This window comes from Fringilla coelebs (genome assembly GCF_963513975.1).
Source record: "Fringilla coelebs genome assembly, chromosome: 21".
NCBI classification, from domain to species: Eukaryota; Metazoa; Chordata; class Aves; order Passeriformes; family Fringillidae; genus Fringilla; species Fringilla coelebs.
The window spans coordinates 2,473,510-2,500,224 of record NC_140047.1 but is presented as its reverse complement, the minus strand read 5'-3'; the positions used below and the strand labels follow the sequence as shown (position 1 = coordinate 2,500,224).

At 48.5% G+C, this 26,715-nt stretch overlaps 1 protein-coding gene across 2 annotated transcripts; it reads left to right on the top strand.

Moving 5' to 3' along the window:
• The first annotated feature begins 138 nt into the window (after positions 1-138).
• On the top strand, positions 139-26,715 carry SLC31A1 (solute carrier family 31 member 1). 2 transcript variants are annotated; one of them, XR_014616666.1, is made up of 6 exons: positions 139-165; positions 19,573-19,725; positions 21,917-21,989; positions 22,376-22,544; positions 23,146-26,304; positions 26,509-26,715. XR_014616666.1 is itself a non-coding variant. In XM_084219629.1 (5 exons), the coding sequence occupies exons 2-5, from the start codon at positions 19,618-19,620 to the stop codon at positions 23,345-23,347; spliced, it is 552 nt and encodes a 183-aa protein (XP_084075755.1). In that variant the 5' UTR covers positions 139-165; positions 19,573-19,617; the 3' UTR covers positions 23,348-26,715. The 2 variants fall into 2 exon arrangements, 1 of the variants encoding a protein (XP_084075755.1); XM_084219629.1 differs by having other exon boundaries at positions 23,146-26,715.

Here is a 26,715-nt window from a genome sequence, read left to right as displayed (position 1 = left end):
TGGTTTGAGTGATACGTCATCGTCGGAGTCTTGGACACGTCGAAAGGGGCGGGGCTCAGTGGGCACGGCCGAGGGCGGGAACGTGGGGGGGCTTATGGGTCCCCGGAGGGGGCGGGGCTCAGCGTTGGGGGCGGAGCGGAGGCCGCGGCTCGTGGCGCTCGCGCGGTGAGTGACGGGCGGGCTCCGGGAGGTCTCGTTCCCCCCGCGCCCCCCCCCCCAATCCCGCCTGAGGGGCCCCATGGCCGCCCCCCCCTCCCCTCCGCCGGGGCCTGGGACCTCCGGCCGGGGCCACCGGGGAGCCCCGAGGGGATGGGCAGCCCTGGGACGTGAAGGTGGAGGTGCGGGGCGAGCTCGGTGTGGGTGCAGGCAACGCTCCCCGGGCTCCGGGGGAGGCGCCCAGGCCGGCCCTGCGGTTCCCAAGGTGACAGGCGGGCCCCGCGGCCCCGAGCTGCCCTTGCCGTGAGGGAGCCGTGACCCGCCGGGGCTCCGGGCTGAGCCGCAGGGCCCGCGTGGCTCTGCTGAGGGCCCGGTGGGTCCGTGGGGCTCGGGCGGGAGGGCTGGGGACACCGGGGCGCTGCCGTGCTCCAGGTTCGCTGTCTGGGATACCCAAGGGCGCCAGCCATGCGCTGGGTTCTGAACATCCCAATAGTTCCTTGCGTCTGAGCCGCCCCTCTGAAGCAGTTTCCCACGTTCGCCTCGTACCTTGGGAAATACACCTTTTTGTTAGTTTGCTTAATGAATTTTTTGTAGTGTGTTGTGGTTTTCCTGTGTGGTTTACCCCCTCTTGGAGAGCTGGTATCTCTATGTGCTTTGTGAGACCGACTGGCTTTAGTTTCTCCTTAGATTCAAGTGATGTTGAAATGAAGAACAACGTGCAGGAGCTCAAAATGGCAATAAGGGTTGATATTTCCTGGCTTTGGGTATTTGCTGGCACTGGTTGGAAGTTTGTAATGTCAGTTGCTGACTGGATGTTTGAGTCTGAGCAGGAAGTTGCCAGGTCTGTTGTAGAGCTGAGTTTGCAGTAATTCAGGAGTTTATTGCAATGATTGAGATATCAATGATTCCACTTCTAAAGGAAGAAGATAAAGGGTATTGTTAAGCAGCTTTTATTTTGCAGAATGCGTGATGAATTTAGAATGAAACCTGAAAAGGGTCAGAATGTTATTTCTGTTAAAGAAAACAAAAAACCAAACCCACAATAATTTAGTGTCAATTCCCAGTGGGAGGAGATTGTTCCGACCTTGGTAAGGCAGGTGGGCATGAACTTCCTTCTTATGGGAAATGTGCTCCCTTGGATGAAGAGAGTTTGTTGCTTTGGCTCCTGTATTTCTATCTGGTTGGTTGTTAAGGTAGTTTTAAGTGATGAAGACCCATGTGGCTAAGTCCTGGTGTGGCACTTCAATTTAGTTTTTTAGGTACAGGTATCACAGAATATCCTGAGCTGGAGGGACCCACAGGGATCCCCCAGGGCAGCCCCTGCCCTGCCCAGACCCCAGCAACCCCACCCTGGGCATCCCTGGCAGCGCTGTCCAAAGGCTCCTGGAGCTCTGGCAGCCTCGGGGCCGTGCCCATTCCCTGGGCAGCCTGGGCAGTGCCAGCACCCTCTGGGGGAAGAACCTTTCCCTGAGCTCCAGCCTGAGCTGCCCTGGATTAACCTGAGGCAATTCCCTCAGGACAGAGCAGAGTTTAGAGCTGCAACCCCTGGTGAGCTCTGACCTCAGTTTCCCCTACAGGATGAACAATCCCAGTGCCCTCAGCTGCTCTTGTGTGGCCCTTTCAGACCCTTCACCATCTTCCTAGCCCAGTGTTATACCTGTGTATATTTCCTATTCTTTTTTTCACTGGGATTCAGCACTGGCCAGTTTTAATGCCATTGTGGGGAAGAGGCTGTAGCAGCACAACCTGCAACACTCAGCAAGCATCACATCTTAGCCACTTGTCCTTTTTTAATTTAAGCTTTGTTCATAGTCCTCATCTGTATTTGAGTGTGCAGTGGGCTTGTGGTTCCACACAATTCCCAGGCAGAGGCCAATTCTTCCTGTTTGTGTTCAAATTCCAAGCTCCAGAATGCTTACTAGTCCTGCTTTTTGTGCCCAGGTGGATGAAACACTCCTCACAAGTGTTTATTAAGTTGATTTTCAGTCTGTTTGATCTTAACTTGCCTCTGCTTGAGCCTGAGGTCAGTAAAGCTTTTGCAGGATTTTTCATGAGTAACAATATGGGATCTTATAGGGTAAGTTAGCATTCAAGTTAATAATCCCAAATCCTGTCATTTATGATGTATTGTTTCCTGAGGCTTTCATCAGGCTTTGGACTCTGCCTTATTTTTTTCCCATCCTTCATTAAAAAGGGGGCACTGGGAATAATGTGTGAATGTTGCTGTTTAAATGAAGATTGGTTTTGTAACTAAGGATTTGTTGGTGAAGCTGTGACTGCTCTGCTGTACAGTACAAAATTAAAGTGATGCTTTTTGCTACAAACACAAAAATTGTTGCAATTAGCAGGATTTTGCTTCCTCTGTTCTTCTCCCCCCACCCAAAACAAGGTACTGAAAATATAAGAACTGGCAGGAGTTGCAGGCTCCCACACACCTTTGGGTTGAGAATGGAGGAATTTTGTACAGCCACTTCCTACTGAGATTTGGCTGCTTTTCATTTCATATCAGATTTCTCATCTAGGCCAGCTTGTTAAGCTGAGAATTAGGATAATTTCTGCCAGTAGAGAGGAGGAATTAAATTACCTTTCCAAGCAGTTTTGCATGTTTGCTTTTTTATTTTAAAGGTATCATCCCTACCACTGACTCTGACTTGCAGTGGTACAAAGACAAGGTTTGTTGGGGTTTTTTTTGGGTTTTGTTTTGGAAAGAGGTTTGGGAGGATTTTTCACTTCACTTTTCCCTTTGCAATGTAACTTCAAGGTTTGGATTAGTGAGACCCTGTATCCCTGAACAAAAGCTTAATGCCTGAGAAGAGAGGGCATTGAGAATGATTTTGCCAGTTTTACATTACAAGTAAATGACAAAATCTACCATGTTCACAGGGTGAGTTTTGAGCAGGGCCCTGAGGAGTTGCCTTTCAGCTGGCTTGTTTTCCACTCAGGCATTAGGTCCAAGGGAAGACAGAACTTTTTGTTCTTTGAACTAAAATGAACTATTTTCTCCTTCCCTCCTTGGTTTCTCTATTTGCTGTGAAGACCCCTCTACCCAACAGAAAGCTGCCATGGCTCTGCAGAGCTGCCTTCCCTGCTCTGGCCTGAAGGTCACCTGAAAGTTAGCAGGAGCCTGCAGCAGAATTTTGGGAAGTTGAGCTGAAGCACATTGCCAGCATGAACTTCTTTCTCCACAAGTCTGCCAGGAAATCACTGGGAGTCTTGGCAATTTTTTCTTAGGGAAGGATGAAAAAGACTCAATCTAGTTTATCTTGTTTTTCTCTGGGAAATCCAATCTTAGTTAATCTACTCCATTGCCTTTTGTTTCAATCTAATTTTCTGGAAATGTTCCCGGTCAGGTCCTGGAGAACACGATGCCAGTGGTTTTTTCATTAATGTTTTTTCATCTGAAAGCTGGAATCTGCTAATGGAGAGAATAATGGGACTAGTTATTGTAAACAAATTAAACTCCTATTTTGCTGTACTTTCTAAAGCCTTTCATTTGTTGGTCCTGGAATTAGATTTTCCTGGTTTAGAAGCCAATCTAGAACTGGGATGTTGTGATGAAATAGCTCCTTTTTAGTTTTCCTTTTTTATTTCTACAGTTTTAATGTCATTTCCCATTGTCTTTTCTTCCCTGTGCTATCAGTTCATATCTACAAGGGTCTCCAGCTGATTTCCAGTGGCACTTCAGCAACTGTGACTGCAGCCAGAACAATGGCTTGGCTTCCTGCTCTTTTCCTCTCTGTGGATATAATCTTAGAAAAATCTCACATTTGCTGTATCACAGATGTAAACAGCCTTTATCATCTGCTAAAAAAGTTTTACAAGCATATAATCTTTTCCCTCTATCGAAGTGATTAGAGCAGTCCATTGTAGCTCTAGAGCACAGGCCAAATGCTCTAAGTGGTTGAGGCTCTTCTGTTCTCACTGCTTGCTCAGCATGCCCTGTTGTGAATCCTGAGAGGTTGGGAGAAAACTGGGAACAGAGTGGAGGTGTTCTGGCATGGAACTCACAGTGAGTGCCCCAAGCTCTCCTGAGACTGTGGAAGAGCCACTTCACTTCCATAAAGCTTCTTTTCCCACACTTACTCATTAGTTATCATGGATTCAGATCTCATTCTCTGATGAAGGCACAGGAGCTTGGAATATGAGCTTTGTGATACATTTAGCTGATCTTCTGGCTAACCAGGATACGGGGAACCCTGGCAGTCTTGGCTGGTTGTTTTGCCTAAACACTGCATCTGTTGGGGGAAGGAGTGCCTGGCAAATGCACTTTCAGACTTGTTTCACATTAGAGGGGATATAATTGGACCTGGCTCTGTAGGATTAAGAAGTGCTTTGAGGCCACCTGTGAGGTGCAGTGCTCATCCTGAGCTAATGGTGTGAGCAGACTGGCTGGCCTGCTCCAGAGAGCTGGGAAAAACAGCTCCTGGAAAGGGATGCAGCTCCAGCCTCCTCAGGGAGAGGCTCATCCCTGTGACCCAGCCTGCTCCTTGTCTGATGTCCCTAATGTCTGGCTGGGACAATGGCAGCAGCTCATGCTGCCCTGGCTGGGCTCTGCCAGAGGCTGGACTGGGAGCCAGGGATCTCATCACCCACTTGCTTCCCCCGTTAACCTTCCCTGCTCCAAAAGCCTTCTGCTAAAGAGGCTCAAACAGCTCACTGGCACAGCTGCACTGCATTTTCAAGCTTGCATCTTTTACTTGGGAAGGAGAAGCACAAACGTGGAGCAGACTCCAAGCCAGTGCTCCCAGTGGAGCCATGCCAGTTCACTCTCCTGCAACCCTCAGGGAGCCTGCAGTGCTGCCATCAGTGTGGCTCCATGGGAGGGCATTTCCAATGGGTAAATCAGCCCTTGTACATCAAAGTGATAAGGGAAGTGGGAGCACAAGCTCCAGAGGAACACACCCAACCTCGGGATGCAGTGCAAGTGAAATGCAGTCAGTGTTGCAGTCTGGTTTTCTTGGAACCTGTGTTTGTCTGAGCTCCTGGACTAATGGATTTGACAAGAGACTGAGTCATGATTTCTGGGTTCACTGCCAGGTGAGTTTTATACAAATCAAGTTATCACTGGCTTTAGTGTCCTTCATTAACTTGGGATGACATTATCTCAAGAGGATACTGAACTTCGGTGTTTAAGGTGGTGTCACGTGAGGCTGAAGTGTGCTGGAGGAGCATGTTATAGATACTGTAAGGCTGAAACCTGAACAGCTGCAAACAAAGTTAGTTGGGAGTTTCACAGCTGCCCTCATGTTCCTATTATTGGTTATACTTGTAAAGCCATTTTTGTGCTCTTTTCATAAAAGGTGCAGAGCAATGTCTGTGGGATATCTCTCTGTATGGGTGGTAAAGCCTAATACTCTTGATTCTGATTATTTTGCTTCTAGTTTAAAAAACCTCTTGGCAGCAGCCTGACTTTTCTTAATTTTCTGAATTCCTCAAGTAAAACCTTCCAGGACATCATAACAGCCGGATCATGTGCACTGCTTGTCAGTTGATCCCGTTTTGTGTAACTCTTGCTTGAAACCACAGCCCCCACCACAAGGCCCCTTGTGTTGCAGGGCACTGCACAGCTGTTCTTGCACTTTTTCTGCTTTGTCCCTTTTTTTTCCATAGCAGTTGTTGGCTCCAGCTCTCCAAGCAGAGGGGTCCCAGAGCCAGTGACCCTGACAAGGTTTGTCTTGTACAAACAGTGTTGAAGAATTTCTGCACAATTGATTATTTATTTACCTTTTTTTTTCTTTTCTCATTCCCAATGCTCCTAAACACTAGCTTTGAAAAAATCATATTTCTTCATTATGGGGTAAATAGAGTCACAGGGTGTGATTTGGGATGGAAGAGACCCTAAAGCTCATCTTGTTCCACCCCCTGCTATGGGACACCTCCCACTGTCCCAGGCTGCTACAACCCCTGTCTGTCCATCCTGGCCTTGGACACTTCCAGGGGCAACCACAGCTGCTCTTGGCACCCTGTGCCAGGGGCTGCCCACCCTCCCAGGAAATAATTTCTTCCTAATATCTTACCTAAACCTGCTCTCTCTCAGTTTGACTACTAAAATACTTAAATACTAAAATAAACTAAGCTTGCTTTGTTGCAATATCCAGAAGCAAGCAAACCACTAATTTATCTGATAGAGACTTGAATGTTTGAAATGTGTTTTGGTTAATGTGTTGGAAAGTAATCTCTGCAATGCACTTAATCAGAGTTCTAAAATCTTGTTGTATTTGTGCAAAGTGAGGGAGACTCAGGAGCTGCTTCTGCTGCTCTGTGGATCTCTGTGTGAGCATCCCAGTGCTTGGTCTGGTCCTAAGCCAATCTGAGCAGTAGTTAATGATTAGCCTTTGATAGAGATAATGATGTGCTTGTCAGCATTATGTGAGGGTTGAGAAACTTTGATCAGTCTCAGACTTGTTGCCTCTCTGGAGAAAAAGGCTCTGCTGGAGTGGTAGATGGAAAACCTGTCTCTGGAAGAGTAAGTACTCAGCATTTTTTAGCTCTGAATCATTTCTGCTTTGGATTAGGAGCTTTGTGGCTGTCCAGGGGTTTGAAAATGATGAAAAAGCCAGGATTCAAAACTCTCTCCCAGAGTGTTTTGTCACTCATAGAAAAATTGTTGATGGCTTTTGTTTGGCTTTCCATGCCCTACAGTCATGGCGCTTCCTGTCAGAAGAGTGTCACAAGGCCAAGGCTCTTCCAAAGATAAGTTCCTTTCCAGAGAATTGAGTTGATTGCTCTTTTCCTCTTCTTGGAGATCTTCTACCTTGCTGAGATTGTATTCTCAGTGACTCAGTAATTTCAATAATACTTCCAATAGTTCAGTTGCATTTTCAAAGGGAGAATGCTCTGTTCTATGGATTGGGGCTATGAATTTTTTCTCTGATCCCTTACAAGTATTTGCATTACTACCTGGAAGCTGTTTATATATCACTGTGCCATCCACTTGCTGTTTGCCAAGATCATGGATCAAGAGTAGGAAGGTGCCTCTGGTGATGGATATTTGGCCTTAACCATCTGCCAAAACAGAGGTTGACTTCCTGGGCTTAATTAAAAACCCACTGGAATGGATTTTGCTGCTTGTGACCTGAGTTCTACCTTGCATTTTGCCCATGAACAGCTTGAGGCTTCTCAAAACAACTGTTAGAGGCACAAAAGAATTTGATTCTTGGCTCTGGTAGAACAGGTTCTTGTGTTGAGGGACAGTCATGGATGGTGCAGCAATGAATACACATCCATTTTTCCTCTGCAAAAAAAGGTATTTTTCTAAAAGTCAAATCTTGTGAGCTCTTAAGTCTTTAGTCAAAGCCTGCATTTCAAAGGTGACCCTGACATGCCAGAGCAGGAGCTGGAAATCCCAGTAGGAGCTGACATCAACACATGGCTGTTGAGGAAAGGTTTGACATAGGCTGGAATGTGGCAGCTCCAGGGAAGGGGAATGGTTTAGTGGCCACCTTAAAATGCTGTGTCTGCACATGGACGTGCTTCTGAGGGTTAATTACAGACCAACAACTGCTTAAATATGAAAAGAAAGGAGTGAAAGGGAATTGCTCTGCAAGGACACTTTTCCATGTGGTGGAAGGTAACGTGTGTGTGGCTGTACTGGACATGGAAAAATGTGTGTGGATTGCTTAAACCAGTATGTGTCATATCATATGTGTGGAATGGCCTCCTAAAAATTAACCAGTGGTTTTGGAGTGTGGCTTTCTTGTTATTCAGATTCCCAAAGCACCTGAAAGTCGGTTCAGAACTTGTACAAGTGTTGCCTTTTCTGGGCTAAGTCTGATTATAATGTTGAAAAGCAGCCAGAGATGGAAAATTAACTGTGTGAAAATGGGGAAGTAGGGTAAGATCTGGGAATCTCCAGTGAATCACCTGTCTTGGACTCCCTTTTATGAGGCCTCTAATAAATCAGTGCCGTCCATTTATCACCCTCAGGTTTAGTTTTACCTGCATGGGACAAAGGTATTTATGCTGTTGCAAGATAACATCTGTAAAGAGGCAATAACAGATAACATCTGTAATCTGTAACTGACCTGGGGGTGCTGCTCCACAGCTGACTGAACATGAGCCAGCAGGGTGACCTGGTGGCCAAGGAGGCCACTCATTCTGCCCCTGTCCCTGGGGAGGGCACACCTGGAGTGCTGTGCCCAGCTCTGGGCCCTCAGCTTGGGAAGGATGTTGGGACACCTGAGCACATCCAGAGGGAGCAATGAGGCTGGAGAGGGGCTGGGAGCACAAACCCTGAGAGGAACCCCTGAGGGAGCTGGGGGTGCCCAGCCTGGAGAAAAGGAGACTCAGGGGTGCCCTCATCACTCTGCACAGCTCCTGAAAGGTGCCTGTGCTCAGCTGGGGCTGGGCTCTGTCTGCAGCAGCACTGACACAACCAGAGCACACAGCCTCCAGCTGTACCAAGGGAAATGCAGGGTGGATATCAGGAAAAAGTTTTTCACAGAAAGGGTGATAAAGTTCTGGAATGGCTGCCCAGGGAGGTGTAGAGTCCCCATCCCTGGGTGTGTTGAACAAAGCCTGGATGTGGCACTGGGTGCCAGGGGTGAGTTGAGCTGTTGGGGCTGGGTTGAACTCGATGGTCTTGAAGGTCTCTTCCAACCCAGTGATTGTCTGTGTGATTTCTGTGTGTGATCCTTCACCTGTATTAAAGGCCCACTAATGCACTTCTAGGACACATTGAATTACTTTTGGCTCTGAGGAAACTTGTGCTTCCTTTCTTGGGAATGCACTTCTTGACTCTGATTTCATTTTTTGTCTCCTGAGATTATTTTACAGTTTTACAGGGTTTAAGGCTCAAAGACACCATAAAGTCAATTCTGGCCAGAGCTGTTTATGCTGTGTAGCCTGGTGTGTCCTTCCCACTCCAGCAAAGCATGGAGCAATGGTTTGTCAGGATTAACTTGCAAGTAGTTCTCTGTCTTGCATCCTGACATGTCTGTCATTCCTTAGAGATGGAGTGCTTCTGCATATGGCCATTGAACAGCCACAAACATTAATCTGTGTCCTTACCATGTGGACAGACACATTTTTTGGGACACAGGCTCCTTTCCATAGGTACAAGTGGTGGAGGAAGTGTTGAATGTGCAGGAATCTGGATGCTGAACTAGTGGGCATGATAAAGAACCTTGTATGCAAATGGTGAGGGTTTTTGGTTTGTTTTTTTTTTTTTTTTTCATTTGGAGAGAAGGCTTCTCCCTTCATTTAAAAAGTGCCTGTTATAGGTAGAGGAATACAAGCTAGAAATTGTTGTTGATTAGGCATATGAAATAGGAAGTGAAATTCTCTGCTAGGCCTGGTTTTTCTAAGGAAGCAGAAGTTGTCTAATCTTACAGAATACATATCTTGCAAGATGGGCTTCCAAATATTCATATATTTTTATATTGAAAAGTTTTTTAAGAGTATCACAAGGCTCAGGACTGTCCCGTTTGTTCTCGGCAGGATGGTTCCTGCTCTCTGGCCATATGGATCACATCTCCCTGGTCACCATTCCTGTGTTTGCTTGTGTAACATATGAGCAAAAACCACCACTGAGGATAAGGGAGTATCTGTTTATGCAGGAATTATGTAATCTTGGAAAAGATGGGTCACATGGCCCTGCTTTTCTGTCTCCACTTCCTGGTGCTGTCCCGTGTCTCCTCCCTGCTCAGCATCCTCGGTTGTCCTCGGCTGAGGAGTGAGTGCTGAGAGTTTCTAGCCCCAGATCCCCATGTGACTCCTGACTGAGCCCCACCCACCCTCCTGCTCCTCCATCTCAGCACAGCTTTTAGTCCCCTGGCCTTTGAGCCATTCTGCTTTATCTCTGCCTACACTTCCTCCCTTCATGCCAGATTTCTCCTCCCTGGGTGCTGAATCCTGGGGACTTTGTGACCTGGATTTGTGTTGTTGTGTTCCTGTGTCATGCCCCTGGTGATGTGAGGAAGAGAGGTGGAGCTCTGATGGTGTGGCCTGCTGGTCTGCAGACCTGGGCTAGTAGCTTCTGAAGGCTCTGACATGCACAGGAGGTGCTTAAGTGCTTCTATAGATGCCTCCTGGGGATTGCCTTTGATGGAAACTTGTCAGTTCTAGCTCTGAATTCATGCTGGTGTTGGCTATAAGGAATTTTGGTGTTTGCCATGCCTTTTTCCCTGGATGTTTCATAAAGAAATTGTAATATGGTGTAGCAGTTTGTTTGGGCTAAAATGTAACACCACAATGTGGCATCCTGTGTCAGTTTTAGTATCTCTGGTGCTGTGCTGTTCTCTGCAGATGACAGAATCACAAGTCAGCTGTGGTACAGCATCTCCTCTGCTTTGGCAGCTGTGGGAATGGCAGTCACTCCTCAGCTCTTGCGTCCTGAGGTGCCTCAATTCTGCCACTTTCCAGAAATGTCTGTGCTCTTGTGTGGCAGAAAGGGGGACAGCTGCCTCATCCACCCAGACAGAAAGGGGAGCAATGGACAGCGTGGGGCAAATAAGGGATTCAAAAAGCTGGTGGTGGAAGAAATGCGAATGGGGTGGAAAAACACTGTCCATGTACAGAATGGAAGAAATTGTGCTCTTGGTGGGCTTGAGCAGGACAAGGCACTCCTGAGTACAGAATGGATGTGCTCTGGCTTTGACATCCCAGAGGACATTGGTGTCTTTGCTGTTTTTGCCCAGAGGGCAGAGCTGGCTGGGGGCTGCTCTCTTGGAGCAGTAACATGGAAAAGGGGAAAGTTTTGTGGCAGATGAACAGGGAAACTGAAGAATGTAAGATATGCCAATCACCTTTTAATTGGCACCTTGTCACTATTCCTCTTCAGTGCCTGCTGATACAGCAGTTCTCCTTTATGAATACAATCTTGATTGGCATTTATTGGCAATAAAAGCAACTTGTGGTTGACATGTCTGTTCCTGGTCCTCTGCTCCTGGTTCGGTGCACAGGTGACTCCAGGCCAAGTGAGCTCTGCTTTCTTCCCTTAACTCCACTTTGGATTTGCTTGGCTTATTATAGTCCCTGGCTGGGCTTCTTCAAGACAGCCAAGACTGGAATGTGCTCTGATCCTTGAAAAGTGTCCCACTGGGGACTTGAGGTTGATTTGGGCTCATGCAGGTTGAAAGTATTTATGTTCTATGAGAATGGGAGCAGGTTGTTGCTGAAAACTTCAGCTCATGGCATTCTTAACATCAACTTCTCCAAAATGATTTGCTGTGCCCTGCCTGGTTGTCCTTTGTGTGGATAAGAGTCCCTTGTGTAGACAAGTGTCCTCAGCCTTGTGACAGCCTCCAGTATCTGTCTGGCACTCAAAACTCCCTCCCTTGAGCCAGGCTTCTGTGACAGATGTGCCCTGAGCAACATCTGCCAAACAGACTGTTTTGCAAGCCTGCACCCTGTGGCATTCACAGGAGCTGCCAGACCCAATCCCAGTGGAATTCCCAGTGTCATGCTCTTCCTTCTGTTATGCATTGGGCAGGGCAAGGAGTGTGTTACATTTGCAAAGGCATGGGAATGATCCAGTCACATGTAGCCACTGCTGGACACTGAGCCCCAAGCCTGGTGTGCACCTTCCAAACCATTGTCACCACAGCAGAGGGCAAGGAGCTGTGCTGCTGCTGCTGTCCCTGTCCTGCCAAGAGTGGGTGCCCTGGGGAGCACCTGCACATGGGGACCCCAAGAGTTGGCCCAAACAGATCAATTTGAGATTGCAGTGCTGCTTTCAAAGGAAAACGTTCACTGGGATGTGTGGGAATGTGTATGGGATTCCTGTGTAGATGAGGGGAGTTTCTACCCCCCTGCATTGCTGGATTTGTGAGGGACAGACTGAGGTGTGACAGAGTTGGTTCTGTCACCTCTTGCTAAAGGTTCCTGTGGTCATTGTGGAAGGGATCTTACCTGTGCTGCCACGGCCAGGGTTGAGAGGTGGCCAGCACAAGCAGAGGGGTGTTGTAGGGTAGAGTAGGATAGAAGAGGAGTAGGAATGTTAAATTGGAAGGTACCTTCAGTAGGTGTAACTGCCTGGTCTCAGCTCGATGGAGGCAGTAGAGGATCACTCTTGCATCTCCATACAAAGCTCTTTGTGCATTCCAGGTGTTGGCACATGGGTTGAGTCAGACTTCTCTGCAGAAATGAGTCTACAGCCAGGAAGGGGTTGGCAAGGACTCCTCAGTTTTGCCATGCTTCTCACGAGGATCCTGACTGCTTTGCTGTCTCCTGCAGTTTCAGTATGGCTGAGGAAAATGCTTGACCACAGGGTAGGCTCAGCCTGACTCCCCATTATTTTGTCATCTTTACACAGCTCCTGCTACCATTTCTTCACCTTTCCTCTGATGTTACCAGGCTTAGAGTCTGAGGTTTTGTGCTCTGCAGGGTTGTTTTCAGCTGCCTTTCACTCCACTGGGCCTGTGTGTAATGACATGGTGTGTGCTTCACTTAATGAAGTTCAGTATATTGTCCTGTAAAGAACAATCTGTCCTGGGTTATTTTTTCTTCTTGTTCAAAGATTACAGATTTCCTGAGGCGTCTGCAGAAGCTGGGAGATCAGGAATGACCATCCCCTTCTAGCAAAGCCTCTAACAGAGAGTGATCAGACAGGATTGCTATGAAAATAAACTCCATCAAAGGGCCATTATTGTAGCCATGCTGAGAGGAAGAGCTCTGGCCCCTCCTCAAGTAATGGGGGCTGTGCTGAGTGGCTGTGACCAGCTTTGCTTTAGTTTTAGTAGTTTAGTTTTTAGTTGCTTTAGCTGCTGAATATTTTGATTCAGAGCAGAGGACAGGACTTTAAGGATTGAACATATGCTGATACTTCATAATCTTGTTTTAATCTTCATTTTAATTAAACATTAATTAATGCATATAACTGCATCAAGCTGCCAAATGATGTGGTGCACCTTCAGGAAGCTTGTGTGAGCCAGCATCCCAACTGGAATCCATAGTGTGGAACTGGAGCACTGTTTGGGGTTCTTGCCATGTCTGTGGGTGCTGTGTGATGGCTCCATGTGTCCTTGGGGACACAGCAACCTGGCAAAGAGAGGGACAAACATATTGGTACAAGAAACACAAGGATTTGGTAAGCATAAAATAAGTAGATGATGGCACCAGGAGGCCTGGAGGATGGGTGTTTGGAGGAGCACATACTGCAGGGTGATTGCTGGCCCCAGCCCTGTGATCTGCCTGTGCTGCAGAGAACCTGAGCTCAACTCTGGCAAAACTGAGGAGTCCTTGCATCACCCCCAAACCTCCCTGGGTAGGTGATGTGGTTTTGCTTCATTCTCCTCCCACATCCTGCCTGTGGGGTTTGTCAGGATCTCCTTAATTAGGGTCTGTCTCAGCCTGGGCAAATCCCATCAGCTCTGGGCATGGCTCATGGACTGCAGAGTGGTTTTGGTGTGCCAAAACTTTGTCATTATCTTCAGCATCCACAACAGTGCTGTAATGGTTCCAGCTGGGATCCTCAGTGGAGGTGATGGCAGAGGATCAGATCTGTGTGGATTCTTCCCTCACAAAACATGAAAGCCTGCACATCATTTTAAAAGCCCATTGTTTGCCTGTGCTGGAAGAGCTGGGCTCTGGGTGCTCCCAGCTTGGCTGCCTGTCCCTGCTGACTGCTTCCACCCTGGCATTCCTTCCCTAGAGGCTGCCCAGGTATTGTCCCCTTTTGAACCTAAACACAAGATGTTGTCTGCAGCCCTGCTCACCTCTTTTTTTTTGCCTATTTTTCTCCACTCCCTGCACTGCAGCCTCTGGCATCTCTGGCTGGACATTCTCTGGAGTGCTCATCTTTCAGAAGTTCTGAAACCTGTGGGTGGGAATAGCTCAGCCTGCTCACAGGTAGACAGGGAGAATGTGCCCTGTGTCACGCTGTGGGTTCCTGCTTTGCTCTGCTGATCCAGTTTGAATCCAGCAAGCTTCCATGATCAGGGACCCAGAAATCCAAATTAGTACAGCCTCACCCTCAGTGTGTATTGGAGCTCCGGAGCTGTGTCCTTCTGTTTCCCTTTATTCAAACCCCTTCTGGTGTGTTGAGCTTTTGTGAAGCCTTAAATGTCTGGAAAAAGCTTTAAGATGAGACTCTAAGGTGGTGAGGGCAGTACCAGGACAAACCACAGTTCTGCTGTGAGCTCACAAACATTCCTTGAGTTCTTAATATAGTTCTAAGAGCTCCTTCTTCAGGAATTGTGCAAGGGAAAACCAGAGGTGTGCAATTAAATGTGCTGGGCACAGCACACTCCCTCCCTGTGTCTCAGTGCCAGCCTGGGGTTGCTGAAGCTACTTGGGAGAGTTCCAGGGAGAATTTTCACACTGGGAAACAGCAGTGTGTATCTGTAACACGTGTTCTGCTGCATTACTGAAGAATGTGGTGTTTGTTCCCTGTGTCTTTAAAGTGTGTCTTTACAGCTTGGCCCAGGGGCCCTGGCATCCATTGCTGGGTGCTGCCACAGCATGAGCAGGTGGGATTGGTGTGTCCCTCAGCTGTGCCTTTAAGCAGCTCTGGAGCTCTGCCTGGCATCCTGGAAGAATCACAAGTCCACCCATTTGGAAAGGAAGCAGTTAAAGTGGAAAAGTTTGCCAGGAAATTGAATAAACTAAAAGCAGTGCTTAGGTCTCCTGATGACGAGCTCGGTGGAGCCCACAGCTAGAGCCAGTGAACAGAGCTGCAGTGTCTGCAGGCTGCTGCTTCCCTCCCACTCCATTGACAGCACTGCTAAACAAAAAAGGGATTGGGCTTGGGACCACAAGCTGGGAGCCAGTGGAGCTGGGTCTGCCAGCAGTACTGCTGTAAGTAGAGCAACTCTACTCCTGGGTGCCTTTTCCATTCCTTCTGTGCTTTTTCTGTAGCATTCCTTTGTGTTATGCAGCACTGAGCCACATGTAATAATGTAAGCAACAGGTCTTTGCTTTTCCAGCTTGCTATTTTTAATAATTTTCCCTTGGCTTTCTCTCAGGAACTTTGATTTTAATTCTTAGTAAATATTGCCAAGTGTTTCTCACTTGTTCAGGAGAAGAGAGGGACCTCCTGACCTGTTCTTGCTATCAGAAGTGTTGGTGAGAGATTTTGGGTATGAATCACTCCAGCTGTTGTGAGAGGAGTCGGGAGGGTTCTGAGCAGGAGGCAGTCCTGTGCTGGCCACTGCAGCAGCAGCCTTTCTGTGGGACAAAGAACTGCTCTAAAGGAGACTGCAGAGAGGATTTTTTAAGGCTCTGGTCCTTTTGGGCAGAGCCAGTGGAATTTTATTTTTTGGGTTTTTTGAACTGGTTTGGGAAGGGTGAGGCGCTGGTTAGAAGGGAAGACTTGATGCTGTAATGGGCATTGATGTAGGGCTCCAGTGTTAATCCTGTTGGACTTCTGATTTGGAAAGGGACTTCATTCCCTTTGGGACTTGAAGGAAGATCTGTTTCACACTGAGCTGATTGTAAAGTACTTCCTGGGAGCTTGTTAGATCCTGTAGTGTGTCCTGTTTCTGCATGTCCTGTGTTTCTGCATTGGAAGGTGTATTTTCCTTGTGTGTTTGCACAGGAAAAACTGATTTGCTATGAAGTTGCAGGACTCTGGATGAACACAGCAGAAAGAATAGATTGGGAAGCTGTGGAGGGGGTTATGTGTAATGGCAGTGATCTTTGGCTGAGACCTGCTTGAAAGGACTGCTCTGGCTTTGGCATCTCATCTGGACCAGCTCTTTTACCTGCACTCATGTGTGCCCTGGCACCTCCTGCCTGTCCTTCCCTTCTCTGTGCCCTGGAGTTGCAAACTGTGGCCTCCTGGGGTGTGTGAGGTGAGGCAGCACTGCTTTGGTGTTGGTTGGGGTGAGGGTGAGTCCTGGTGCTGACAGTTTGCTGCTGTGAGATCCTGCTCCTGCTGCACCTGTCCTGAGCCCGGTTTGCAGAGCTGCCACGGTGGCAGTGCAGGGACAGAAACCTCAGAGTGTGCAGGGCCTGCCTGAGCTCCTGCCTAAAGGAAGAGAAGTCCTGTGTGCAGCTCTGAGTCTTGCAGTTTTCCTTAAAAATCTGAGGGGTTGTGAAATGGGAGCTGTGGCTTCTCTCCCCTGGGGTAACAGCACTGAGAGGGAAAGAAAGAAGCCCTGGAGGAGAATTTCCTCATTCCTCTCTCCTGTTCCACCCTGTTTGTTTTCTTAGGCAGTAGGTTACTGCAGAGCACAAAAATCACTCTGTGTGCATGTGTGTCCCCTGTGATAGGTACACCCTGGGGTCTGTCCCCTTCAGGTGTTCAGAGTACCTGAGCCTGAAGCAGCGGGGGGCTGTGGCAGGTCCCTCTCCAGGGCTCCATTCTCAGGAATCTGCTCCAATGCCTCTCCCTCTCAGGGCAAACATATGGAGCAGGCAGCAGTCAGAGGTCAAATCACCCATTCAGGCAGAAATACCTGCTGAAAGGCTGGCTTTGTACAAGGCTAAGCCTGTTTAAAGAATTTACAATAATAGAAACTTGTGGGGGGTGGATTTTTTTTTTTCTTCAGGTATGAAGTCAGCCTTGTTAAAGCACCACCTTCTTGTGACACAGAGAGCTCCACACTGTCAGCTTGTTTCTTAGGAGCTGTGCAACCCAACCAGGGATTTGCAGCTTGGAATAGTACACACCCATTAACCTGTTGCTGCTGCCCTATATATTGCTTTTTACCTTGAGACTTGGGTAGGGATCTCTCAAGTTGTAAATCAGAGTTGGATTGTCCACTAGAACGGATTTCTTTTTAAACAGAAATTTATCCACTGTTACCTTCAGTGACACAAAACACAGCTGAAGTGGCTCAGTTGAGGTTATTTCCTCTTAAGCGACTTAATACCCCATCCTTTCAGGATGTCATAAAATGTTCTTCAGTGTTGGGTGACTGCAACAAGGGCTTAGATTTGGTGTTGGAGCACTGGCATAGCAGGGTGGGAAGGAGATACCTGGGTGAGGGTCAAGCTTGCCCTTTGTAACCTGTACCAAGGCCTGCCCAGGCACAGGCAGCTGCTCCTGAACACCTGACCATGTTCTTTGTTCCTACAGAGTAAATATCCCAAAACACATCCACTGTTTCTCCCTTTCTGCAGACAATGATAATTAGTGAGAAGGAAAGGAGTGAAAAGCTGGACCCAGCCCAGCCATGAAGGCAGTTTTACCTGGTAACCAGCCAGGGCTTCTGTGGAGCATTTTGAAACCTGCTGAGCTTGGCAGGAATGAGAAATCCTAAAAGGAATAAATAATCGTTGGACAGAAGCTGGTGAGGATGTTGTATTCAAAGGCAAAGCAATGGGTCAGTCAACTGAGAGAAGAGGGAGGAGAGAGGGACAGCTCTAAACTCTGCTCTCTCAGGGACAGGAGCCAGGGCACGGCTGGGGCTGGGCCAGGGCAGCTCAGGCTGAGCTCAGGGAAAGGTTCTTCCCCCAGAGGGTGCTGGCACTGCCCAGGCTGCCCAGGGAATGGGCACGGCCCCGAGGCTGCCAGAGCTCCAGGAGCCTTTGGACAGCGCTGCCAGGGATGCCCAGGGTGGGCTGGATGGGGGTCTGGGCAGGGACAGGGGCTGGGCTGGGGGATCCTGGTGGGTCCCTTCCAGCCTGGGATATTCCATGGTTCTGTGATTCCAGGAGATTTTGGCTGCAGGAGAGGGGAAGTTCTTGTGTTACGTCTTTCCTCTCCCAGCACATTTACCTTTGATCCTCTGGGTAAAGCACTTGGGCCATTCTTCTTCCTTCCCTGATGCAAAAGACAATTTGAAGTTTGTGTGTTTTGGCAGAGGATTCTTTTCCCAAGTGTTTTGGGACTGCAGTTCTAGAGCCTGAACATTTCAGCTCTTGAACAGGATAATCTTCCAAGCTATGCCATATGGAAATCGCACTGGGCATTCTGCAGGTATCCCTTGGTGAAGTTTTTCTGTCTCAGCTGAGCTACTGCTTGCATTGTTCTCTCTCCTGTTTATCTCCCTGTGAACATTTTTCTGGTCTCAATATTTAAGCACAAATCAGGGACAAAGTGAGCTAAAAAAATATTAGCAGAAATATGGACAGGGAATTCATTCTGCTTTAGCCAGTGCCATTGGATTCCATGATTCCAAGTTACTGTCCAGGGGAGTATTGTGAGGTTGTCTGATGAAATAAGAGAGGGGATACAAACTTCTGCACAGAGATGGAGAACATACCTGAGCTGTGGGTACCTGGTGTTACTTCTTGGTGTTTTCCTGCATTATTTAATTTCTGTGTTTGCAGGGTATTACCTCTGTCTTTCTTGACTTCCTCCCTGGCACTGCTGACTTCGTTTCCTTACCTTCCCCAAAAGTTTAATTTCTCTCATTGCTCACTTCAGTTTAACTCCAAAGCCCTTGGATGTCCCCTGTCATGGGGCCCTGCTGTTCTGGGCCACCAGTGACCCCTGCACTGAGCCAGCTCTACCACCAGGTGCCTTTCAGGGCTGTATTTGCTACTTCCAGTTCACAAAGCTCTTCTAGAGTCTCATTTCCTCTCTTCAATCTAAATATAGCCATGCCTAACTGTTCAAACATGGTGCTGCATTTTGGCTTAAAAAAACTGAAAAAACACACCTGTAAACTCTCCTGCTGATTTCTGTTGAAGGAAGTCTGTATCTCATTTCTTTTTAAACTTTAATTTGATGAAGTGTCCAAACATTGCTTTTGGTTTTACTTCAGTGCAGGACTGGGGTAAAGGCAGGGTCCAGTAGGACAGATGCTGTGCTTTCAGGACTGACTGGTATTCCCAGGTGATTTTCTCTCCCGTTGCTGTTTGAACCTGATGATTTTCATTTCCCACCAACAATTGCCAGCCCAGGCAGTGCTGGGCCAGAGTGCAGCAGCCATGCCCACAGGTGACCAAAGAGGGTATTTTTATTTTTTAAAATTTTTTTTAGTGTGTCCAGACATCTCTGATTTGTGGTAACCAGGTTAAGGATTGGGACTGGCAGCCTCTTCAGTGTTTCTCTCATTGTGGGTAATGTGATTACAGGGGAGATGTGGCAATGTGAAGCTCATGGAAATTAAATTGGATTGCCTGTAGCTGTTGCAGACCTTTGCCTGACAGTAGGTCTTGTTCCAACTAACACAATTTCTGTGTTAAACATGTTCCCAATAAAATGCATAACTGTCAATTAAGAGAAATCCTGTAATCTGATCCTTTAGTATATGCAATTTAAAGTGGTGCTTGTGATATTTTTGCCTGTTGCAAGACTGCACTTGGGAAAGGGTTCTGGTTTTTTCCTCATGTAGATAAGAAATGTTCCTTTATGCTGAGCACTTACCCCAGGTGCCATCTCAATCAAATTAGGCTGCAGGGGGACACACCTCCTCTAAAGTGTCCTGCTGTGTGCTCTCTGTAGCCAGAGCAGGACCATGAGGAAGCCCCAGGAGTTTTCCAGAGGCAGCAGTTCTCAGTGCCTTGGAATATTTTCTCATGCAGCAGCAGTAGAGAAACCACATTCTGTTTAGAAAAGGGCTTCATTGTTTGTTTGTTTTTCAGGGTCCCACTTTTCTATGTGCCTTTCTGAATCTCTCTGTCCTCAAGATGTCTCACCACATGAACAGCTCCACGCTGCCAACCTCGCATCCTCCTGAGCATCAGCACCCCACCACCACAGGCTCGGGACACGGGGGCCATGACATGATGATGATGGTAAGTGGGGAGTTAACCAGAGAGCTTTTCCTTGTCTGTGGTTCAGAGTAACCTGGCATCTTAAAACTCTGCTCTGGAGAGCTGGAAATGAAGCTGAGCTTTGGAAGGCAGGAATCCATCCAGGTTAAACCCAGATCCCATTGTGGATCTTCTGGATGAAGGAGAGGCATGAGGGATACAGAGCAGGAATGGACTTCACAGCTGGAGATCCTTTGGCAAAATTATCTTTTCTTGAAAAAACCTTTCCAGCAGCCAGCCTGGTGTCTGCTCTGCAGCCAGCTAAGGGCAGAAATGCAAAGACAGATTTTTCCTGCAGGAAACAGATGGATTGAGTTCTCCAGGCTGGCAGGGAGAGCCCCAGGCAGCCCTAAGAGGGTTGCCCAGCAATGTGAGGGGCTGTGCTGAGCTCCCTCTGTGCCCTTCCCTCCTGACCCCTAAGGGCACACAGGGCTCTTTGCCATGTTGGCATGAAGGCTGCATTGGTCCTGATTCCTGCTGCTCCAGCTGACTTTGATTGCAGCAGGTTCAGACTTCTGCATTCTGGCATCACTGAGGTTTTGCAGAGATTCTGGTGAGAGTTTCCATGGAGGTGGCTGGAGGGTCAGTGTTTGTGTGTAGCCAGTTCTAGGAACTTTTTCAGCTTTTTCTCTTTTTCCTAAATACTTTTGGAGTGAGTTTCAGATTATTAAAACATGTCTGTTTATGATTAAATTTCAAAAGCAGGGGAGAGAGGGCACATTTCTATTTCATATGAGAGTGTTCTCAGGAGTGGATTTCGCAAACCATCAGTTGGAGTTTGTTTGCCAGCTCTGTGCCTGAGGAGAGAACCAAGAACCTCTGCTTCTATTTCTATTGCAACCAATGTCACAGCAGGAGAGGAGAGCAGCAGAACAATCTTGGTGGGCACGGCCCATGTGGAGCTCTCAGTCCAGCACTGCCACTGCTCTCATTGTGAAACTCTTCCCATCATCTCAGCTCAGTATTGGCATCCCTGGGCCATTACTTTCCATGTAAATGTCATTTCTTTACAAATGTCAAGTGTTCACTGGATAGTTACAGGACCCTGCCCTGCCCTGCAGCTGAAAACTGTGAGTAATTGCACCAGATTTTGAATTCATATTGCAAATTAATCTGTCAGGGAAGGCAGTACATAGGTGCAGCATCTTAGACAACAGACTGAGCACACTTAATGTGTGTTTTCCCAATCCTCACTGGTACCAAGTAATAGGCTCAGGTTCAGCTGCAGTTCTTTCATTTATGTGGGTTTTGTTTTAAATGTAAATATGTTCAATTCATTGAAGAGATGAAAGTACTCTCTAAAAGGTGTTTTACAGTAAATTCTGCTCTGGGGAAAATGAGCTGATTCTTGTAGATGCTGAAATGAATCATAATTCTGAGCTTCAGCAAATAACCTTAATTAAGCAATGAGGGAAGTTCAAAGAGAAGTTCCTCTTGCTTGGTCAGGACTTCCCATGTGAAAACCCTGTGTGCAGCTGTCCCCAAGACATGCCAAGCTGTTTTTACCTAGATGGGAAGTTTGTATCACCTCCAGCTGGCCTGGGGATCTTGGCTGCTTCCCCTTCCCACAGCGTTCACTGTGCAGGCTCAGGAGCCCTTCTTTTCACCCAGGGCCAGCTGTGATCTGGCTTTACCTCCTTGTGTAGCTGTGTTTAGGCCTCTGTTTCCCACAGGATATTGGGAATTCCAGAGGGAGACAGCACTGCTGGCACAGTGCAGGAGGGGACCAGAGGACTCACCTGTGCAAACCTTACCTATATCAGCCAGACAAGGTCCAAGTGAGGAGGGGAAAGTGCCCTGTCCCCAGTTCCTGAGGGGATGGGGAGCCAAGGAGGAGCTCCATGGAGACATCCCCAGTCCCTGACCACTGCTGATGCTGAGAGAAAAGGAGCTCCAAAAAAAAGGAGAAGGCACTTCCCTGGAGTCCTGTGAAGGACAGGGCCTCCTGCCCAGGGCTGCCTCAAGGAGCTGGGAACTGGAGCCTGGAGCATCTCATCCCTGTCTCACTTGTGTGTTGCACCAGATCTGCTGCAGAGTTTCTTGGAGTTTAGGTGGTGACCAAATAAATGGATCTGAATTCTTGTTCTGATACAAACCCCATTGCCACACCTTGCTTGAGCTCCTTGGGATGAGCTTTTCAGGCTCATCTTGGTGTTCTTTGTGTTTTGGGCAGGCCATGACTTTCCACTTCAGCTGTGAGAATGTGCCATTGCTGTTCTCTGGACTTACAATCAATTCTCCTGGAGGTTAGTAACACTGTCTTGTGCAGTCCAAACAAAAGGTTTGCAGTTGGTGTTTCAGGATCCATGTTTCAGGAATTACTTTGTTACTTGTGCTAAAAATCTGTGGACATGCTGTGTTGAATGTGGTTTAAATGGCATCTGTGGGGTGAAAGAAAAATGGAGATATTTGTAGAGTTCAAGAATTTGGGTTTTTTAGCAAAAGTGATTGCTGCTTTTGCTTTATGGGTGGAATTGCAGTGAGAGTCTGGATGAAATTCCCATTTCCCACCTATCTGTGCATGCACAAGGAGCCTGGCAGTGGCCTGTGCAGCAGAGTGGGGTTCAATCACACAGTGACTCTGCTGACACATTCTCTTGTCCAGAGACAATAACGTTTCCTCTCTTGTCAGAAATGGCTGGTGCTTTTGTGGCTGTCTTCTTCCTGGCCATGTTTTATGAAGGCCTGAAGATTGCCCGGGAGTGTCTGCTCCGTAAATCCCAGGTCAGCATCCGCTACAACTCCATGCCAGTGCCCGGCCCCAATGGCACCATCCTGATGGAGACACACAAAACCGTGGGGTAAGGACTGCACTTCATTCTAAAGCAAAGCTCTGCAGGTGGAACTGGCACAGAAGAAACTTTGTGCCGCCAGTTTTGATCTCTGGAGAGTGTCCTGGCTCCAGACTGGGGTGCTGCATGGCACTGGAGGATGGGGGACTCCTGGGCACCCTCGAGGATGGGGGAAAAAGGAGGAAAGCAGCAAGGAGCCAGATGGGCTTGGGGTTTTTTTAGTGGACACGTTTGGGGGAGTTCTGAGGAACAGAGTTTGGGTGTTACATCCAGTGACCCTGACAGAAAACACTCAGGGTCCTTTTGTTGACAGGTAGTCAAGGCCTGCATGCAGAACAGGAGCCAGTCAGCTTTTGAAAGGGGGGGGGGGGGGGGTAAAAGAAGCTTGGCAAAGTCTGTTTCTCAGCTAAAAGTTGTTTCCTCCCAGAGCTCCATGCTTGTTTTGCTCTGTGAGCAAAACCACAGCTCCAGATGCCAGGAGTCCCTGCCTAGGCTGGTGTCACCTTCTGTGCCACCCCACGCCCACCTTGCTGTCCTGGCTGCTTTCTCTTTGGGGATGTGCATTTCCCACCTGTTCCATTTGCTGACTTGTTTGGGTTTGTGTTCCCAGCCAGCAGATGCTGAGCTTGCCCCACCTGCTGCAGACTGTGCTGCACATCATCCAGGTGGTGGTCAGCTACTTCCTCATGCTGATCTTCATGACCTACAACGGGTACCTGTGCATCGCCGTGGCCGCGGGAGCGGGCACCGGGTACTTCTTCTTCAGCTGGAAGAAGGCAGTGGTGGTGGACATCACAGAGCACTGCCATTAGCACTGGATGTGCCACAGGCCTCTCCACCCCTCTGCTCCCTGCCAGTGCAGCCACCTGAGGACTGGAGCATTCCTAAGCTGCCAAGAGAATCATGATAAAGAAAATCAACTGGAGTTCACTTCCTGGAGGGATGCAGGGATGTGAGGAGCTGGGACACGCTGCTCCCCTTGACTCCTGAGAGTCCATGGCAGCCATTCTTGGCCAGGATTTGCTTTATTCTTAGATTATGCTGTGATTGAAATTAGTTGGCTGACAGAACTGTAGAAATTATTTTAAAAGGAAAACAAAACCATTTTATTTTTAAATTGTAAATGCTCATCAGTGAGGGTTTAATGAACAGTAGGAAAAGATCAGTTGACAATAATGTGTGAATGGCAGTTTTAATTTTGATTTTTTTTTCAATGTGTACATAATGCCAGGGGAGGAGATTGCCCTGGCATTGTGGCTTTTGGGGCCAATAACACCTTTTGCTGTAGGACTCAGCCTCAGAGGAAGATTTGGTGCTGCACCTCAGACATGCTCAGGTGTGTCCTGGCAAGGGAGGACTTTGACCCAAGGATGTGAGCTGTGTGCTTCAGGGGTTGGATGAACCTGCCCTCCAAGCCCACCAGAGATGATGAGTGTTGTTAATCTGATGTATCCAGCAGCTTTACTCAGCCTCCAGGGAGAACACTTGAGTTGGGCTGCTTTCCCTTCCCAATTATGGAGCAGATAATAGTTCTGTATCTACAGGGCAAAAAGATTCCCAATAAACCATTGAACCCACAGGTACTTCATGTGGAGCTGCACTTGGATGGAACTAGAGCTAAGCTTTGGGTTACTAGAACTGGCTCTGTAAATGAGGCAAGAGCTAAATAATGATTTCATGACACTAAAGTTAAAATGGCTGAAGGGTATTACTGGCCAGAGGTGAAGAGGGAAAACAACTACATTCCTGTAAAGGAGAGATTTGGGGAAGAGGAGAAGGAAAATACAGGGCTACAGCAGCCTTCAGTGTTTTCTCAGGTGAAGTTTGTAGCAGCCTGGGCTAATCAAAAAGTATTCCTGACCCAAATGACTCCTCTTTGTCTTGATAATCACAGTGTGCCCATGCTGGAGGTGCAGGTTCTCAGTGCAGTGGGGGACAGTGAGGAACTCAGTCAGTGCTGTGGGCTCTGCCCAGTGTGAGGGGGCAGAACCACCCTCCTGCCTGGCTGGTGCCAGGCCAGGCTTGGCGAGCAGCCCTGGTTTAGCAGCTGGATGTTAAAAAGGTTTTGCAGAGCTGGAGGTGGTGGTGCAAAGCTGGAGTCTTCCCTCTACCCAGATTGCCCAGTTTGTGCCTGCAACTGGCTGGAAGAGAAGACAGTGCGAATTTGGGAAAGGCACTGAGAGCAGGCAGCGCTTTCAGACTGGGACTGGTGTCTGGGACATGCCATGAGAACAGAGAATCCTGCTGGTAAAAAGCCTCTGGGCACGCACAGGAAGGGATTTTTTTCCCTGAAGATGCTGCTGGTGACTTCTGGCAGCAGCTGTGTGAGGAAAGCTGGTCTTTGGAATGAGATTTTTTAGCCCCTGAGCCTTAGAGGGTGAGGCCATCCCTGTGTACCTGGGTGCTCCATGGTGCTGGTGCTGCTGTCCCTGCACAGAACTCACCCTCCCAGCCTCTGTAAGGAAATCCACAACTGCTGCTACCAGGGCTTCAACTGCACCTCCTCAAAGCCCTCCTGGGCTGATGCCAAGTGTTTATTTGGACATTTTGTTTTCTCTGGACAGTGCAACTAGAGAATAAAAGGAACTGAGTTAAAAGCAGGCTTAAGTTCCTATGTAGCTGCTTTCTGTAGCAAATTCACATCTGGGTGAGAGAGGCAAAGTTATTTTCATGGAAAAGTTCTAGCCACCTCCTGCTGAGGGACAGGAAAAGTGCTTCCTTCCCCAGTCTGATCTTTGAAGGGCGTTCTGTCTGTGACAGAACCTCCTGGTGCCCTCTCTGCACCTGTCACAAAGGTGAAACTCTGCTGTGCCCTCCAGGCAATCATGGAGGGGAAACCTCACCCTCCCCATCCCTGGAGAGCTGGGAGGAATGTTAGTGTTGGACAGAGAAAATGGACAATCCCTTCCCACTCCTGCTGGAACTGAGAGGAAATCTGAGTGTTAGTCAGAGAGAACTGGAGCTGTTCAAAGCTGGAGGTGGTGGTGGATGTGGGAGGATTGCACTGCAGGGCTTGACCCCTGAAGGAGCTCAGGGTGACACTGCCACTGCTGCCGTTGGTTTTTCTGGAAGGGGCTGGAGTTGTTGCCATCACAATCACAGGCTGGAGTGAGGAATGGCTGTGTGGTGGCACTGGTCACCTCATATACCTCTTGCTGTGTCTTTCTTTGGAACAGGAGCTGCTTGGCCTGATCTTGCTGTTACCTTTTAGCCACTTTTCTGTGTATCCCAGTGGCCAGACTCGAATTGTCTGAGGGATGACTTGGAGATTAGGCTGTGGCTCATCAGTGTCAGTCTGGTTCTAGTTTAGCTTTTCTGCCTCGTTCTGCTTGTACCACCTGTGCCCCTGGAATTGTTTCCTTCTGAATGAGCTTCTCTTCTGCCTGTGCTGTCCCCAGAGAGGGCACAGAGCTTTCTGCAGCATGCACAGGGAGGGGACACTGCCCTGGCAGGGCTCACCTGGGCACGAGGCTCTCAGGTGCCCCAGCTGCTCCCAGGCCTGCACGAGGGGAGGTTTGGGCACCCTGGGCTGCCCAGGGAAGGTGAGAGGGGAAGTGGCTGAGGAGAGCAGGGCAGGCTGTGTCCCCTCTGCTCTGAGCTCCTGGGCCACAGCTGGGGAAGGGCCGTGTCCAGGCAGCTCCTCCTGCCGCGGCTGTGCTTTCCCCAGTTCAGTGTGACAATCCAAAGCAGCCATCGCCCTCCCCTGTCCCAGCCTCCCCCCTGCCACCACATCCCAGCACGGTGTGTTCTCAGCCAGTTACTGCGTGCTGTGCCTGAGCCTGAGCTCCCTCTGGGCGGGATCGGCAGCTCTGGGGCAGCCCCAGCCCCTCTGCTGCGTTCGGAGCTGTCCCGGTAAGGCGGGGAGGGCTCGAAGGGTGCAGCGCGCTCGGCTGTGCTGTCCTGCTCGGGGCTGCCACCCTGTGCCTGTCTCCGTGCCCTGCACACGCTGTGCCTCCGGAATATCACCCAGGAGGGAGCTCAGAGCATCCGGGCCCTGACCCTCAGGGGGCTTTTGTTGCTTTTCTTTGAGTGCCTTTTGAGTTTGTCTGGAGCCAGTCCCACCCAATCCAGCGGGATTTCTAGTTTTGTTTACAGTGGACTGTCAGTTTTGTTTTTACTCTTGCTCTTTGTGGCGGTAACTTGTCTGATGTTACTGTGAATATCAAGAATCTCCTGTACA